This window comes from Phodopus roborovskii, unplaced genomic scaffold (assembly GCF_943737965.1).
Source record: "Phodopus roborovskii unplaced genomic scaffold, PHOROB, whole genome shotgun sequence".
In the NCBI taxonomy this organism is placed as follows: Eukaryota; Metazoa; Chordata; class Mammalia; order Rodentia; family Cricetidae; genus Phodopus; species Phodopus roborovskii.
The window spans coordinates 23,612,022-23,625,924 of record NW_026126460.1 but is presented as its reverse complement, the minus strand read 5'-3'; the positions used below and the strand labels follow the sequence as shown (position 1 = coordinate 23,625,924).

At 41.6% G+C, this 13,903-nt stretch overlaps 1 protein-coding gene across 2 annotated transcripts in view; it reads left to right on the top strand.

Moving 5' to 3' along the window:
* The window catches only part of Pax3 (paired box 3), a 91,897-nt gene that overhangs the window by 62,986 nt on the left and 15,008 nt on the right, over window positions 1-13,903 (top strand). For both annotated transcript variants that reach the window (XM_051190535.1, XM_051190534.1), the window contains exons 5-7: window positions 522-727; window positions 10,269-10,434; window positions 11,253-11,467. In XM_051190535.1, the coding sequence (XP_051046492.1) occupies window positions 522-727; window positions 10,269-10,434; window positions 11,253-11,467 (587 nt within the window). The remainder of the gene's footprint in view (window positions 1-521; window positions 728-10,268; window positions 10,435-11,252; window positions 11,468-13,903) is intronic.

The following is a 13,903-nucleotide window of genomic DNA, read 5'->3' as shown; positions in this document are numbered from 1 at the left end:
CTGGGAATTGAACCCAGGTCCTCTGCAAGAGCAACCAGTGCTCTTAACGGATGAGCCATCTCTCCAATCTCCATTAAGGAATTTTGCATACATACATGTTGTTAACTCTCATTTGTTCTCCTCCATTATTAATAAGAATTTATCAGAAAACAAATTAAAAGCTGGGTATGGTGGCACACATCTGAAATCCTGACCCTTGGGAGAATGAGGCTAGTCTGGGCTTTGCAGGGAGACCGTGCTTCATCTATTACATAGACAGATGCTAAGTACTGGGCTGTGGAAACGGAACAAGACGAATCCTTGTTTTCTAAGAGCTCAGAATAACAAATACCGGAAGCAAATATTCTGGGGAGAGGGTTGCTGCTTGGAGACAGAGTATGGGAGGGTCCTATGTATCATTTACTAGCACTATAGTGCTATATGGAAGGGCTTGGTGTCCCTGAGGTGACATTGAGAAAGTACTTCTGGAGAGACGTGCTTTTGATTTAGTTTTGCCATTTTTTCCCCTCCTGTGATTTTAGCCTCAGCGCCTCAATCGGACGAAGGCTCGGACATTGACTCTGAACCTGACTTACCACTCAAGAGGAAGCAGCGCAGGAGTAGAACCACCTTCACCGCTGAGCAGCTGGAGGAGCTGGAGCGCGCTTTCGAGAGAACTCACTACCCAGACATTTACACCAGGGAGGAGCTGGCCCAGAGGGCGAAGCTTACAGAGGCCCGTGTGCAGGTACTGATGCCCAGACATCGGAGAATTCTGCAGATCTAGGGAGAATCCCACTCCCCAGACCCCCATCACGTGCATGCAGGGGTCTCCTATTGGGAAACATTGTTGTTGTTGTTTGTTTGGTGATGGGGTCTCACTGAGTAGCCCAGGCTGATGTGGACTCATAAGCCTCCTGCCTCAGCCTCTTGAGTGTTGGGTTTATAGACGTATAACACAACACACAGATGAGAAGTGTTTGAAATAAAGAAAAGTACATTAGCAACAGTGCTTAGAATGAACGCATATTCTGCGGGTTTTAGTTATTGCTATTGTTTATGGTACACAGAAGTTCATTTCATTCCTGTGCACTCGTCATTCTAGGATCCTGATGGTGTACCAGAAACTGTATGGCTGTTGAGGATGGTTCCAAGGTTAACAGCAAACATATTTTGAGTGGTTATTTTGCACCAGGCATTATTTTAAGTCTTGTATTTCACATGGATTAACTCATGAATCATCAGGAAAACCATTGGTTGACATAGTTACTATCCCCAATCTTCAGAAAAGGAAATAGGAACATCAGCTAGTAAAATAATTACCTGAGCTAGCATTGTTGCCTGCTAGTATAGAAACCACTGGGCCTCACATGCTTTGCCTTTCCACTAGGAAATGTGCAAAAGTGCAAATGGTAGTCCCTTCATCTACAGATTGTACATATTGGAAGCAATATATTATTTTAAGATCATTATGATATCTGAGTTTGGTTGTCAGCTTGACACATCTAGGAACAGGGATATGTCCAGTTGAGGAATTGCCTCCACCAGATTGGTCTATAGGTATATTTTGGGGGCATTTTCTTGATTGCTAATTGATGTAGGAGTCTAGCCACTATGGATGGTACCATCCCTAGGCAAGTGGTCCTAAGGCTGTTCAAGAGAACAGGTTGAGCTTGAGCCAGAGGAATCAAGCCAGTACGCAGTGTTCTTCCGTGGTCTCTGCTTTGGCTCCTGCCTCCAAGTTCATGCCTTGGCTTCCTTGAATGGATGATGGACTGACTGTAAAGCATAGATGAAATAAGTGTTTTCCTTCCCAAGTTGCTTTTGGACATGTTTGTCATGGCAACAGAAAGAAAACTAGGACAATCATATTTAATTCTTTTAGTTTTTACATGATTCTGTGCGTATGTGTGATGTGTGTGTGTGATGTGTCTGTATGTTTGTGTGGTGTGTATGTTTGTATCTGTGGTGTGTGTGTATGTGTTACATGTAGAGGTCAGAGGGCAACTTGTGGGATTCAGTTTATCTTTTCTCCATGTGGGTTCTAGGGATTGAACTCAGATCAAGCTTGCTTTTAAGCACCTTTAACCAGCTGAACCATTTCTCAAGCCCTGACTTATTATCTTTTGAACTCCTAGGAAGCTTCTAGAAGAGGCTATTTAACTTAACATGTCTCTCTTGAGTGTACAATAATGTTTTCATAACCAGTGGTGAACTTTCACTTCAAGGTTTGGGCACATTACAAAGACTAAGGGATTTTCAGAACTCCTCATCATCCCAGAGTTGACTTTCTCTATCTGGAAATGATAGATGACTAATCCAGCATCTCATGGTCAAAGTCAGGCTGGTACTTTGGCAATGAGCTACTCAGTTGTTGATGTGGTCCCTTATCAACACTCCCACCTGCCCACTACATTGCCTGTTTGTTGAAACAGTGTCTTCCAGCTGCTGAGTCTGGGGAGAGGAACTGCTTTACTCAGCCTTCCATATGATCTGTCATACCACAACAGTGGAGGGGTAACGGGATGGACTAGTGTTCTCTCTTTAGCATAAAACACACTGTACAAATAATCCCAAACAAACAAACACAAACAGGGGAGATGTGTCAAGTGGGTGTAGATAAAGAAAAGATGAGATCTTGGAGAAAATAAGAAAAATGTAGGCCAAATATTTATTGGCCAGTGATGGGGAGGGGAACATATTCATCCTAGAGTACAACAAAGGGATGAAGTTTGAAGTGTCTGGGCTACATGTGAGATGACCACTCAGTTTTCCATCCAGGCATTCTGGAGAGATCAGGGACTAGTCCCTTCTGGTTGGAGTATGGCCAGAAGAAGGCAGGAGAAGGGTGGGTGCAGAGCCAGGCCCAGGACATCCTGTGAAGGCTTAGCTATCATGCTATCTGGCTCATGTTCATAAAGAATACTGGGGGCTATGGCAATAAGTAGATCATGGTGTTGGCAAGGATGGGATGATGGCCAAGTGTTCTGTGGTAGAAGGTAGGCAGCTGTTGTGTGAGCTGGAGGTGGTTTGGAAGGGTGAAGAGAAGAGCCACAGACATACAAGGTTTCTCGAGACTCACAATTTTAACATTGGAAGTATTGAACTGGGGAGATTGCTCAGTGGTTAAGTCACATGCTGAGCAAGCATGAGGTCTATAGCCAGGATCCCCAGAACTCATGTAGATGCTGTTGGGCATGGCAGCATGTCTGTAATTTCAGCCTCAGAGGGAGGAGAAAGGGCGTTACTACAGAAAGATGGTTAGCACCAGAGTAGTCCTCTTTATGAGCTTTTCAATAGAGAGACACTACCTCAGTGGATAAGGTGGAAGAGATTGAAGATGATTCTTAATATTAATCTTGGACTTTCACATGAGCATGAACACAGATGCATGGACTTCTTCTCCATGTGAATATCATACACATTCTCTCTCTACCTCTCTCTCTCTCACACACATTTATATATATATATACATGTATATACATATACATATATATATATACACATACACACACATACACACATACACACACATACACACATACACACACACACACACACACACAGACGGGGGGGAGAGAGAATGGGACAGTTGGATTCTTTTACCCATTTCACAGAACAAAAACCATCTCCTCTAGCCATGGACCAGGATGCTTTTACATTGTATCCTAGTGAAATGGGTTGAGGGCAGCAATGGCTCTCTTATGCTGTAATACTATAACCACAGATATAACATGCATCAAAAGCTATATCACATCTACTTTGCTTCTGTTAGAGTCTGGTGATTGCCCAGTTTAAATGCAAGGTGAGGTCTAGTGATTTCCCATTGAATGTCTGCTCTACTTCAGGATTTAGCTCTTGTGCTTTGTGGTTGGCCAAGCTTGTGTACTGATAGGTTCCAAAGACTGATCCATAATCAGTGTGAATAAAAACTAAATTTCAGAATGGCAAGCCAAAGAAGAGTGAAATTCTGAAACTTGCTCATCCTTGCTCTATCTCATTCCTGCCTTTGTTAAAAACGAAGGAGACAGAAAAAGTTTCAAACCCACATAGCCTGTAGAGTGTCCAACATTCTCATCTGTCTCAGTGAAGGCCAGAGCACAATAATAATAGCCTATTAACTTTCAGAGGACATGGGATCAAACCAATAAAGAGCAGTTCATATTTTTCTATATGGTCACCTCCCCTCCAAAGCAGGGCCCTCATTAAAGTAACAGCTGTCTTAATGTGGCTTTAACCCGGTGACTCTTTACATTCCTTATGGCTTCTTTAGTTCCCCTGAGACACATCATGTCTTGCTATGATCTACAGCCTAACAAATTCCCTAGAACAACCAGCATATGGATCTTTTACTTAACCCAGCAGGAAAAAGAAGCAAGCAGTTAATCACTGATTAAAATGCCAGCAGAAAACGCTGGAGTCCTTGGGAAGAGCTGGGAAAGCGGTAGCTAAGTCAACTCACTTTGAATGATAGCCAGAGAGTGTGAGTTACTTGAATTTGAAGGCACCTGGGAGAAACCAAACCTCAAACCCTCAAAGCCCAAACCATGGCTACATTCCCTTTAAGGAAAAAAAATATTCCCAGCCCCTTCTGGATAGAGATGAAACTTAGGTTTTTGTCAGTGTTGCATAGAAATTCAGTTGGACCCTTGTGTTCCTTGCTGCCAAATCTGAGTACACAGTAAGCTAAGGTTCCCTGTCCTGCAGCCAAGGCTCCATCTAGAAACAATGTCACAAAAAAGAGGAAGAAAGAAAGAGGAAAAACAAAGACAGACTAGTTGGTGTTCGGTTGTTCGGTTGTTCGTAAGCAAATAATGGGAACATGGAGGTTTTATTGAGACAGAATTCCTTGCCAATGTTTACGGCATGCAGACCGTTTAGTATGTATTTCATCTCAGAATGAAGTAGGTGAGAAGACATGAAACATGGCAGCTACCTGTGGAAACAGCATTTGACCAGGAGATAGGAGATGCCATTTTGGTCCCAGTTTGTCAAGAGTGTCTTATTGAGCTTGGACTTTAGTTTCATTTTTATTTTAAAGTATGGGGTAAATCATATCAGATTATTTCAGTCTGTGTTCAAGGACCACCAGCGTAACCATGGATGGATTTCTGGAGATCTGGGCAACATGAGATGTGTGTGCATGAATGCGTGTGTGTGTGTGTGTGTGTGTGTGCACGCATGTGCACATGAGTCTGTCTGTCTACACAAGTTTTTGCTTTGGACAGTGTCTAGGGATTTCATATTTTCAAATATCATCTCTCCCATATCCACAAACTGAAAGCTATAGGAGGGGCTGGAGAGATGGTTCAGTGGTTATGAGCACTTGGTACCCTTGCAGGGGACCCTGGTTCAGTTCTCAACATGAACATGGCAGCTTGTAACTGTCTGTAACTCTAGTCTCAGGGGATTCAATTCCCTCTTCTGGCTTCCTTGGACACCAGGAATACATGTGGTACACAGATATACAGGCAGGCAAAACACCTATACACATAAATAAAATAAAGTAAGAAAAAGGAAAAAAAACCTATTAGGCAATAGGATCTCACAGGACCTTCTGCAGTAGAAGTCTGGGATTTCCTAGAAGAACACAAAGGAGTCATAAAATCATGTAACATACCTCTACAGTTTAGAAGGTAGGATAGGTATAGAAAACCCTGACTCTCCAAAGGACTTTTCCCTTGATGTGTCAAGATGCAGATGATTAGGCTTGCATGTGTCTGTGGATCTGGGCCACGTGTGAGAACATGATTGTCCTCCTCCTCTGCCTGCTCTCCCTCCATACATAGGCTAAAGCTGGGTAACAGCAAGGATGGGAGGGAGGGCTGGTGAGAGCTGGCACTGGAAGAGGAAGGAGATGGGAGTGAATGAGAGGCCCAGAGGCACCAGCAACATGGCCCGAAGTTACCTACTTGGCCTCCACTCTTCTTGGCCTGGTAGCAGTACACATCACACACAGAAGCTAGTGCTCAGTGAAGCATTTTACAATCTAGTGGAATTCTCTTTCAAAGGATGGAGTATTATGTTTTCCTTCCCATTTTTCAAATTGCCATTTGAAATAACCCATCTGGAATAATGTAGGTTACACTGCCTTTGAGGACAAACCAAAAATGTGAACAAGTAATTTATTGATGGGTAAAATTAGGCTCACACCATGGGACAATTAGCACTAATCCATGAAACTTGGAAGCAAATTTGACCTAAGCCACCATTCAAGTCAAACTGGCTCTCAATTATTTGAGGTGTTCTGTGGGTACTTCTCTGTTTACTCATAGGCACACAAGGCTTTGGCTGTTGACTGCCCAGTGAAGGACACCAAGCCAGGCTTTAATTAGGTTTTCTCAAAAGAGTCCATGTGAGCTTTTAATTTAATAGTATTTATTGAACACTTAATATCTCCTGAACATCCTTTCAAGCGCGTTGCCATATGCTTACAGTAGTTGTATGTATTACTCGTTTAGCGAATGAGAGACCAGAACTCCACAGACACTAAGCAACGCATTCAAGGTCAAAGCGGTGGCAAGAAGGGAGCTAGGGTTTGACTTTTGACTGGTCACCATGGTGCCTAGCTGGATAAGAAGCATCCCCATGTTTTTACCGTGGAAGTACTAATTCTCCCTCACCCTCAGGGTTGAGCCTGAACAACTTGGTTACTTTACTCACCGTGGGAAATTTTATGAAAATTGTATTCTTATTTTGAAACCGATTATCCTTTTCACCTCATAGTTATCATGATGGTATAGGAAACGTTTGAATGGTTTGAATTTTACCCCAAGTAACTGTTTGATGTTATAATGTTGTAGAAATTCATGTGAAAGATCATTTTTTAAAGAAGTTTATGGATGGATTCAATGGACAGGTAAAGATAAGGCAGCCTGCTGTTCATCAATTGAAATAAAAACTTGCTTTGGGGGACATTTAATGTATTTCGTATTATACAGACAATTACAGGCAATTAACTGTATATGATAGTAGACTGTCAATCAATCAATGTATGCCCCTGCCCTCACTTGTTTAGCATGTTAGCAGTGATGGGAAAACCAGAAGAGGTGGTGTGGAGAGAATAAAATTACATTGACTTATAGATCATAGAAGTGTACTTAACATATGTAGCTGACTTTGTTTTTTCTGCCTTATTGGCAAAGATATTCTTGGAACATCAAAAGCCAGTTTGTCTTTTCTGCTCTGGTTACTCTTTTCAAAACATGGAGAAATTTCTTCAATTTCTTTTTATGTGTGTGAGTGTGTTGCCTTCATGAATGTCTGTGTAGCACACGAACACCTGTGCATGAGGACCCTAGAAAAGAGTTTGTATTCCCTACAACTGGAGTTGCAGACATCTGTGAGCCATCAAGTGGTACTGTGAATTAAACACGGGTCCTCTGCAAGAGCAGCCAGTGCTCTTAACTGCTGAGCCATCCCTTCAGCCCCTAATAAGGCAACCTTTCTAATTATTGTAACAAAGTCATACATTCTCTCAACCTGTTGGGATGACCTGTTGGGGATGCATTCTGTGTTATGCATTCACAAGATGGAGTAGATAACGTGTTGATTGCCTGTCAGGAATTGACAATTCAGTGCTGAGTTATAGGAGGCATCTGAGTAGAGGGATTGTTTTTCTTCTACAGTTAAGTATAGAGTGATGACTACATTCCAGTATCCCAAAGGTATTTAAGATAAAGGTCATTTCAAGGGCAACTTTCCTTTTTCCAACTGGAAATTGAAGATGCTTCCTAAGTTTTGAAACAGGAGGCAAAGGCTAAATCCCATTTCAGCATTATCATGTTTTCCCTTTAGTGATGCATCTGGCTGTCATGGGTGGGTCTAGAAGCACCGAGGTTGGCACTGGCTAGATTATTAGAAACCTCTGATGAAATGGCCAGGGACAAACTGGTTGGTCCTACTGGGCCTGGTTTTCTCTAGAACAGCTCTCTGGATATAGGGATCTTCAGTTTAAACATTAGGATTATTTCTTTGGGAACCAACTTCCTGTTGAAAGTTTGTTTTTTAGTTAAGACTTACAACTGTTTTTCTTGAATTTTTTTTTATTGTAATGCCTGAGTTTGAACCTGAAACCTTTTACATGTTAGGAAATTCTTTACCATTGAGATATACCCCTAGCTCCTTCCTGTCAGTTTTTTTTTAAATTGTAGCTATAACAGGTACTATACAATAAACATAATATTTTAAAATAAACCCCTCATGGGTTTATGCTATATTTCCAGTATTTACTAATGTCAGTTTGAAAAAATAAAATGAGCACAAACTTCAAATCCACAGCCACTTAGTTTGTTTGGATTCTGTCTTTTGAGGGTAATTATGGAAAGTGGTGATATTTGTTCAACATTATTTGAGCAAAAATGACCTCTTTTGTCCTTCCTTCCTTCCTTCCTTCCTTTTTTTCTTTCGGAGACAGGGGTTCTCTGTGTAACAGCTTTGACAGTCCTTTGTAGACTAAACTGGCCTTGAACTCACAGAGAGCCACCTACAACCAAATACAAGCTTGAAATAGTGTCCATGGTTTCATGACACCAGTGGCAATTTATTAAATTAAGTGAAGCCCTAACTCAATTACTTATCAATGTGGGAAAATACTGGATTACCTTATTTTTCCCTTGGAAACATAAGGAGTATTAAAAGGTAATATTTGGGGCTGGTGAGATGGCTCACTGGATAAAAGTGCTTGACACCAAGCTTGATGATGTGAGTTCAGGTCCTGCAACCCATAAAGTGGAGGGAATGGATTCTTGCAAGTTACCACCCATGTACATTTTAGGCAAGGACTTTGCCAGCTGAATCCTCTTTCCTTAGTCAGGCTGGTCACATTTTTATAGTCTCCACTGTGGCCTCTATCTAGAGAGGTACTAGGAGTGACAATTACATCCAGCTTTTAAAATGAGCAGCAACTTTCTCACCGCTCTGAAGTTTTTCTGATTCCTTGACTTCCTAACACAGAGCTTCTGTGTCCTGTGGGCAATTCTTCTGGGCTCTGTGAAGGAGGTTGCCTGAATGCCAGGCTCTCATCACATCCCCTCCTACCCCTTCGACCTCAAATGCTATGTGTTTCTCTGTGTTAAGTTTCAGTGAACTTTCTATAAAAATGATAAAGCTTTTGGTTGGAAGGAGTCTTCTCTTGTGGTGTGGTAAATACTATGTGTGCACCCTGGAAATTTTACTCCAAGCGTTACATCTTAGTTATGCAGATTTAAATCGTAGTTGGGTAAGATCTTGAATCGTACTAAAAACCTGCATAACACCATTGAACACGTTGACATCCAGTTAGATTTCTGGTTGGTATCTTTTTCTCTTCTCCATTGGAACACCAGAAGAGCGGGGCTTTGAATTGCTGGAAGACAGATTAATTTCCAACATATTTTTCTGAGCATAGGTGATAGGCATAATGTTCAGCACAGAGTATTACAGTGCATAATACATTGCAAAATGATTTCCTTCTTTGAAGCTCTTCATCAGCAGCTATTCTAATTGAGATGAGTGTGATGTTTCGCACTTTGAAAAATGTGGTAAAATGTCTCCACTTGTATGAATTTGTGTTCAATTTGACTGTCTAGAACAGTGGTTCTCAATGTGTGGATCATGACCTCTGTGAGGGGGGGGGTGTCAAATGACCCTTTCATAGGAGTTGCCTAAGACCATCAGAAAGCATAGATATTTACATTATGATTCATAACAGTAGCAAAATTGCAGTTATGAAGTAGCAATGAAACTAATTTTATGGTTGGGGGTCACCACAACATAAGGAACTGTATTAAAGGGTCACAGCATTAGGAAGGTTGAGAACCACTGATCTAGGACCTATACTTACACTGATTATAGATATACAGAAATAGACTGATATGACCATAAAGCCTGAGGCTTGGTGTGTGTAATTGGCAAGGTCAAATTTAGGACATGTGCCATATGTGTGAGTGTTGGTATGTGGGGGTGTCCAAGTGTCTCATGGATTTCCTGGAAGGCTATAGTATGAGGGTACAATGGCATTGGTGGCAGTAGTAGAGAATGCTAACGGTTCTGAACCCTGCCTAGCAGTCGCTGCCCAGGGCCATTATCAGCTTTACTGATGCAAGTCCACATAGGGTTCCTGCAGCCGATTTCCTGACCCCTGACATTTAACTCTTCTTTCACCCCAACATATTACAGAAAACAGAGGGCTCTTGGCTGTATTTGCCCTGTCAGTAAGGGGCCTTTAATCTGTTTTAGCATGAAAAATTCATTAAGAATGTACTATTATTTCATCAGTGAAATCCTCAAATTTTAAATTGAATCCATAGGTCTGGTTTAGCAACCGCCGTGCAAGATGGAGGAAGCAAGCTGGGGCCAATCAACTGATGGCTTTCAACCATCTCATTCCGGGGGGATTCCCTCCCACCGCCATGCCGACCCTGCCAACATACCAGCTGTCGGAGACCTCTTACCAGCCCACGTCTATTCCACAAGGTACTTAGGAAGAAATACAGGATGATAAGGATATAACTCCCAATTGCTTCCCATTGGCTGATTTACACAGTGAATTCTGCCTATGATGCTGACATTGATGCTGTTGGCATGCCAATCAAATGACATCAGCTTTCCCTGTACATACCTACCATGTCTCAGAAGTCCTTTGTGCTATATTTGAAGCTCTTTAGATAAAATGTGTGGTGACGAAACATTATTTCAGTGTTTAAAAATAATATGACATTCCCAAAGAAACATGGGATACCCCTGCCCCCTTTTGTTAGAACCCGAGCACTATATTTATGTTCCTGGTTGCACTCAACTGAGGTTCAAGGATCATAGCTAGTTGCAATAGTAATTCAGGGAATGTAAGCTTTGGTAAAGTCATAATTTGTTAAGGCAAGAAGAAATGGGATAATGTTAAATTGTAAGACTATTATTTCAGAGTTGTTCAGGACAGTGTTTCCAACATTCTAAACTCTAAACATTCTATTCATGCATGAATGCTGTAAGAGTACATTTGATGAGAAATTTGGTATGTGTAGTGATCATATTATGTTCACTATCCTAACTGGCTTCTTAGTATTGCTACTGTAGTATCTGTGACTATATTCTAGGTGTCAACACAGATAGATGTAACTGTGTCTGTTGGATGATTTTACAACTGAATTGTAAGAAATGCACTTGGGGTTCTTGTAGTATCTAACCAAATGCATAACTACGAGTGGGAACTTTTGCACTGAACTTGCTCTGTTGGTCTACCAGAGAGCATCATGGTCTACCAAGAGCATCATGGTTGGTCCTCTTCTTTGTTTCAGCCGTGTCAGATCCAAGCAGCACTGTTCATAGACCTCAACCGCTTCCTCCGAGCACGGTACACCAAAGCAGTATTCCTTCGAATCCAGATAGCAGCTCTGCCTACTGCCTTCCCAGCACCAGGCATGGATTTTCAAGCTATACAGACAGCTTTGTGCCTCCGTCGGGGCCCTCCAACCCCATGAACCCCGCCATTGGCAATGGCCTTTCACCTCAGGTCAGTCCTGTGTTTCTAGACAGATGATTCGCCGTTACCAGAACCAAATAGTCAATTCCCTGAGGCAGTGGTATAATGAATTGCCAAATGTAAACCATAATGTATTCTTTATACAAGCCACATGATTTCAGTTTTCGAGTTTCCTTTCTTTCTTCCCTTTCTACTGGAGGCATCAAAAGTTATAGCTTAGACTAAAAATTCAAGTGACTTCTAATGCAATCATGGAGACTCGGTGTTTATACTTAGTTGTCAAGGCATTTGTCATATATTTTCCCTGTCCTTAGCTCTGAGCTTTGGTTGAAAGTCTTCAAACTTGCCAGGGTTTCTTTTCTTTTGGTTTTTGTTTGTTTGTCTATTTCAAATGGTGTTTTGTCAGCTGACAGAATTTTGAGGAAAATCCTCATCAGAAAACACCAAAGCTCTGGCATAACAATTGGGGAGGAAGCAGAAAAACTGTGTAGAGAGTGAAGGGGAAGTAAAGAAGGGGAGGGAAAAAGGGTGAGGGCAAGGAAGGAAATGGGTAAGTAGAAGAGGAAGGAGAGAGAGAGAGAGAGAGAGAGAGAGAGACCCAGCTGAAGACTGCAGAACCTGGAATGAATGCGTTATAAGAACACAAATTGGGAGAATTGCTAGTCTTTGGGACTATATAAATATTTGGACATTGTAATTGTTTTTCTAATTTGCGTTGGACTATGAGTTTTTCTTGAGGGATTGCATTAATAAATTGCCCTGATAATTGCATGTCAAAAGGATGGTTAAATTTCCTACATGTGGCATCTGTCTGAACTTGACATTATTAGCAGTTGTTTAAATACAGATAGCTTGATTTTATTAGAGAGAGAGAGAGAACAGTTTGCCCAGGTGGCAAGGAGAGCCACCCACTAAATTTGAAGAAATGTCACAAAGGGATTGCAATCTATAATTGCCATCGAGGATCTCTTTGGGGCTGAGAGTGAGAGTTTTAACAGCTTTATCTTTTCTCTACCTCTTTTCTCCTCTTGCTGGTTAGAAAAACAGAGAGAAGCTCAGAATGACACAAATGAAAAGTGAAAAGACAATTATACTCAATTACACACTAATCACGGGCTATCACCGCCGCCTAAGCACTGAGAGGCTATTCTAATAGGCAGAAAATGAGATTTTAATGGCACAAAGGGTGGCCAAAATAACGACTCATATATCTTTGCCTTCCCCGCTTCTTCAACTTGTGGTGCGCATCTTCGGAGTGGAGCTCTTGGGCTCTGTGTAATGGTGATAACTCCGAGCAGCTGAGGAGTTCAAAGCCACAGGAGTTGAAAAGACTGGATGGCAAAGGCAATGAAATAAACATTTCCGCCTCCAGGCAAAAGTTCATAAATCCTTTTTTGTAACAGTGAATGTAATTAAGTTTTATAGATTCCTATAGCACATCCTGGGCTTAAAAAAAAAAAAAAAAAAAAAAAAAAAAAGTAAGAGGTGGCTTTAAACCTCAGCAGGAAAAATAACAACATGAAAACAACTCTTCCTACAGGACTTGCAGCTTCTTTGATTTCCAAGTACTGGCATTTGGGGATGTGATTTTACATGACAATAACAGGCTTCCCCTAAAAGAGCCAGCTTTGTAACTCTCATTTATAACCCTCCGATTCCTTGTGTAGAAACTTCTTCCAGAGTTTAGAAGCAGCATGGAAAGGTTTGGCAAGTTTTAACATCAGTCAGTCACTTGGACGCTAGAAAACAGCTTTTTAGTTTTCACTAATTTTATTTATTTTATGTGCACTGGTGTTTTGCCTGCATGTATGTTTGTGTGAGGGTCAGATTCCCTCCATATGAGTTACAGGCAGGTGTGAGCTGCCATGTGGGTGCTGGGAATTGAACCCAGGTCATCTGGAAGCACAGCCCATGCTCTTAACCACTGAACTTCCCCACAGAGAACAGCTTTTGGATTTGTTTGAAAGTTTGTACAGGAGTAGTGTGTGACCCAAGCTGCTTCTGTGAGAGGCAGGATTCCATCAGAAGGCCTAAGGACCTTATTCTCTTGAGTCATAACGAAAATAACACAAGCTCAAATTGTGTCTTTGAAATGGTTAGTTCCTTGCATCCAGTGGTCTGAGAATAATGCTATGGCAGTATTCCCTAAGTGGATGTGTTAGAAGTTGATCTTCCAGCCACTGAAGCTCACCTTCAAGAAAACTGTTAGTTCTCAGCTGTCAGTGACTTCGGAGTTGGTGCCAGGGTGGGGTCATTCCATATCTAGCAATGGAAAAAAAATCTCACAGGCAACCTCCCCCTGTATTTCTTTAGTCTCATCTTACGTACTCTACCAGCTCTGTACTTTCGTTTGTGAATAACTAGTGCATTTTGTGTTTCTACTGTAGACCACTAGTAGGGTTCTGTGCTGTCTTAGTTGAGGATGAGACAGGGAGCAAGTGGATCTGTATCATCCAAGCATAGTTA